The sequence below is a fragment of the Loxodonta africana genome, unplaced genomic scaffold (assembly GCF_030014295.1).
Source record: "Loxodonta africana isolate mLoxAfr1 unplaced genomic scaffold, mLoxAfr1.hap2 scaffold_34, whole genome shotgun sequence".
NCBI classification, from domain to species: Eukaryota; Metazoa; Chordata; class Mammalia; order Proboscidea; family Elephantidae; genus Loxodonta; species Loxodonta africana.
In genome coordinates, this window is record NW_026975055.1 from 61,514 (window position 1) to 65,496 (window position 3,983).

The window sequence follows — 3,983 nt, forward strand, 5'->3', positions numbered from 1 at the left end:
CTGACTTCAGTGCCAAGCACTGTCATATTCTAAAAAAGGATTAACTGTTGGGTCTCTGACTGTTCTTCTCTATAGAAGATCCACTAACATTTAGAGATTTTAAAAAAAAAACAGTGCCTTTGAGTCGATTCTGACTCACAGCGACCCCATAGGACAGAGTAGAACTGCCCCATAGAGTTTCCAAGGGTCGCCTGGTGGATTCGAACTGCTGACCGTCTGGTTAGCAGCCGTAGCACTTAACCACTATGCCACCAGGGTTTCCACATTTAGAGATAGAACCTCTTATTTGTAGGTCCAATCCAGTCATCTGAGAAGTAGAATTGTTGAGAGAATTGGGATATTTGGAAGAGAAACCCAGTAAAAACAAACCTACTGCTGTCGAGTCAATTCCTACTCATAGCGACCCTATAAGACAGAGTAGAACTGCCCCACAGAGTTTCCAAAGAGTGCCTGGCAGATTCGAACTGCCGACCCTTTGGTTAGCAGCTATAGTACTTAACCACTATGGCACCCAGTAGACATTTCTAAATGTTTATTAAGTACAAACCACTGTAGAAGATTAATAGTGAAGAAGTGCTCCATTACCTAATGGGTATACTAATAATTGTGTTCATGATTTCATTACAGGTCTTTTTCTACTGAGCTCCCATCTCTGAAACAGGTCTTGTAGAAGAGTAATTGGGACACAGTAACAATGTAACAGATCTTGTCCTCCTGGGACTTACTCAGGATCCTGAGGGCCAAAAAGCGTTATTTGTCATGTTTTTGCTCATCTACATTGTAATGATGGTGGGCAACTTGCTCATTGTCATGACTGCTATTGTCAGCCCCTCCCTGGATTCCCCCATGTACTTCTTCGTTGCCTGTCACTCATGGATGCTGTTTTTTCCACTGCTGTTTCCCCTAAAATGATTGTAGACTTACTCTGTGATAAAAAGACTATTTCCTTCCCAGCTTGCATGGGCCAGCACTTTATAGAACATTTATTTGGTGGTGCTGAGGTCTTTCTTCTGGTGGCAATGGCCTATGACTGCTATGTTGCCATCTGTAAGCCACTGCATTACTTGATCATCATGAATCAACAGGTTTGCATTCTGTTGCTGGTGGTGGCCTGGGTTGGAGGTTTTTTGCACTCTGTGGTTCAACTTCTCTTTGTGTACAGCCTCCCGTTCTGTGGGCCCAACGTCATTGATCACTTCATGTGTGACATGTACCCGTTGTTGGAACTTGCTTGCTCTGACACCTGTTTTATAGGGCTCACTGTTGTTGCCAATGGTGGAGCCATCTGTATGCTAATTTTTATCCTTCTACTAATCTCCTATGGGGTCCTCCTAAGCTCCCTGAAGACTCACAGTCAGGAAGGGAGATGCAAAGCCCTGTCTACCTGCAACTCTCACATCACAGTAGTTGTCCTCTTTTTTGTTCCCTCTATTTTCTTGTATGTTAGAGCTGTTTCCAACTTTCCTGTTGACAAATCTATGACTGCAGTCTTCACGCTTATCACTCCAATGTTGAATCCTCTTATATACAGCTTGAGAAATTCTGAGATGAAAAATGCTATGAAAAAAAAATCTGGAATAGAAAATTAACCACAGGTAGACTAAGAATATGCTTCCACACTGAAAATATTATTGCTAATGCTAAAGCAAGAAATAGGAAATAAATTATCACAATGACTGCTTTAGTCAGTTCTATGGATTCTCTAGGTATACTTCTCTTTATTGATACAAAAAAAAAAAAAAAAAAAGGCATCCAAAATGTAGAATAAATTATTCTTCTAGGTTAGAATTAACCTAATAGAGTCATTCTGGAGGCTGGATGAACGGCATAGGTATTTTTCTTCTTATAAACAAAAATAAAACTAAGCTCACATTGCAAATTTATTTTTCTGAGTATATACTGAAACAGGACTTAGAAGAATTTTTTTTTCCTTCTCTTTTAAAAAGAGTAAAACAAGTTACTTTAGAAATTTTTCTATCACTGAATTTAATGAGAAAACATTTTGGCTAACACTTAGAACAAATTTCTGAGGCCAAGAGAGTGATGTAAAATTTTACTGTTCATTATCCTCTTAGCACAACAGCTTTTTTTAGCTGTACTTTGCATTTTGTGTTTAAAATTACTTCTGTAGTTCTGGCCAATGTCCATGTATTTTTAATTCTGCATATTTAAGTAGGACATGATATTGTGTTTTGTCTGAGACACCATGAGTGAGTAATTTTGATAGATGGGATGTGGTTGATGAAGAAAACTCATTTTAGTTCTTGATTAGAGGACAGATACTGTTTCAATTTGGGTATGAAAATCGCAATCTAAGTTATAAACATATTTTGCACATTCCTCATTAGTTATTATGTGCATTTTTTTTTGCAGTTCTTAAAAGAGTAGGTAGAGCTTCTGATTTTGTCTCCATAAAATTGAAGATACGGAAAGAAATGTGTTATGTCGCATAAACAGCATGTTCCCTAAAAGTTGTATTAAACTTAAATGCTTTTTACTTAAAGACTTAGTAATGATTTGTTTTGGCAAAAACAAAATTTTGTTTTTTCAACTTTACGTAAAAAAATAAGTTTTTCTCAGTCTACAGCCCGTCCAGGGACATCCCAAAGCCAGAAAGCAGGCAGAATTTTCTCAGTGTAACATGGATCTTTATCTATGCTTAACAAGAGTTTACTTTTCTAACTAAAAGAAAGATTTTAGAATTTTTCTTATTTTTAAATTTTACTGTGTAATTTTTCATGTGTATCCAACAACATATGCAATTGTTTGTAAATCTTGTAGCCTCTTACCTAGAATATTACCAATATCATTGAAACTGCCTGATTTCACTTCTCTGATGCCATTTCTCCACCCCTTCTCAGAAGTAATTCAATTCCTAGTTTTTTAATCATAGCTAAAAATAGTTTAACTATGAATGTATATATCCTTAATGTATATTTAGATTTCTTATTCCTTACTTTTATTAAAATTACATCATGTAGCTCATAGTTTTCTTAATCTTAACTTATATCACTTAATGTTTACTATTTAATATTTGATTATATATCTGCATGTCGCTCTTGTCCAATTATTTTTTCTGCTATATATTATTTAATTGTTTGAATATACCATAGGTTATGTATCCATCCCTGGTCAGTGCTCGTACAGATTGTTTCCAGTTATTGTTATCATAAGCAGTGTCATTGTGGATATTCTAAAAGAAATTATTTTGTGTTAAAAAGGGCACTTACATGTTCACTTTTACAGATGGTTGCAATTTTTTCCTGAAGTGGTATCCTCAGTTATACTCCTGCCACCAGAGTTGAACAGTTCCATTACTCTGTATACTTACCAACACCAGATATTGTAGATGCTTGATATTTTGGTCATTCAATGGGTATAAAGCTGTGATTTCACTGTGGTTTTAATTTTCATTTCTTATTTCTATTGAAGTTGAGCATGTTTTCATGTTTATTAGATGTCACTGTGTTCCCCTCTTCTATGACATATACTTATTCTTGCCTTTTGCCAGTTTTTCAATTGGATTGTCTTTCTGTTATTAAATTGTTTATGTATCCTGTGTACTAATTCTTAAATTTCAGTTAAAAGTAGTACAAAAGTCTTTTCCCTGTTTGTGTTTTTTCTTTTTACACTTTTATAATTTCATTTGAAAATACTTCTTAACGTAGTTAAATTTCTCAGTCTTTATGTATTAGGTTAACACTTCTATGTCTTACTTAAGATGTCCTCTAATATAAAACCAAAACTTGTTGGGGTTGAGTAGATTCGGACTCATAGCAACCCTATAGGACAAAGTAAAACTGCCCCCATACGGTTTCCAAAGAGTAACTGGTAGATTTGAACTGCCAACCTTTTGGTTAGTTGCCAAACTCTTAACTATTGTACCACGAGGGCTCCATCCTCTATTACAAGGACAGGAAAACATTCTACATTGTCTTCTAAAGATTTCAGAATTTTGAATTTTTAATATCTGATTTAAACTA

The 3,983-nt window shown here is 35.4% G+C and overlaps 1 protein-coding gene across 1 annotated transcript; it reads left to right on the forward strand.

The window, feature by feature from the left end:
• The first annotated feature begins 1,019 nt into the window (after positions 1-1,019).
• LOC135229519 (olfactory receptor 4A47-like) lies at positions 1,020-1,589 on the forward strand. The gene has a single exon (XM_064279036.1). It carries the CDS (start codon positions 1,020-1,022, stop codon positions 1,587-1,589), a length of 570 nt encoding a protein of 189 aa, XP_064135106.1.
• Positions 1,590-3,983: the final 2,394 nt, after the last annotated feature.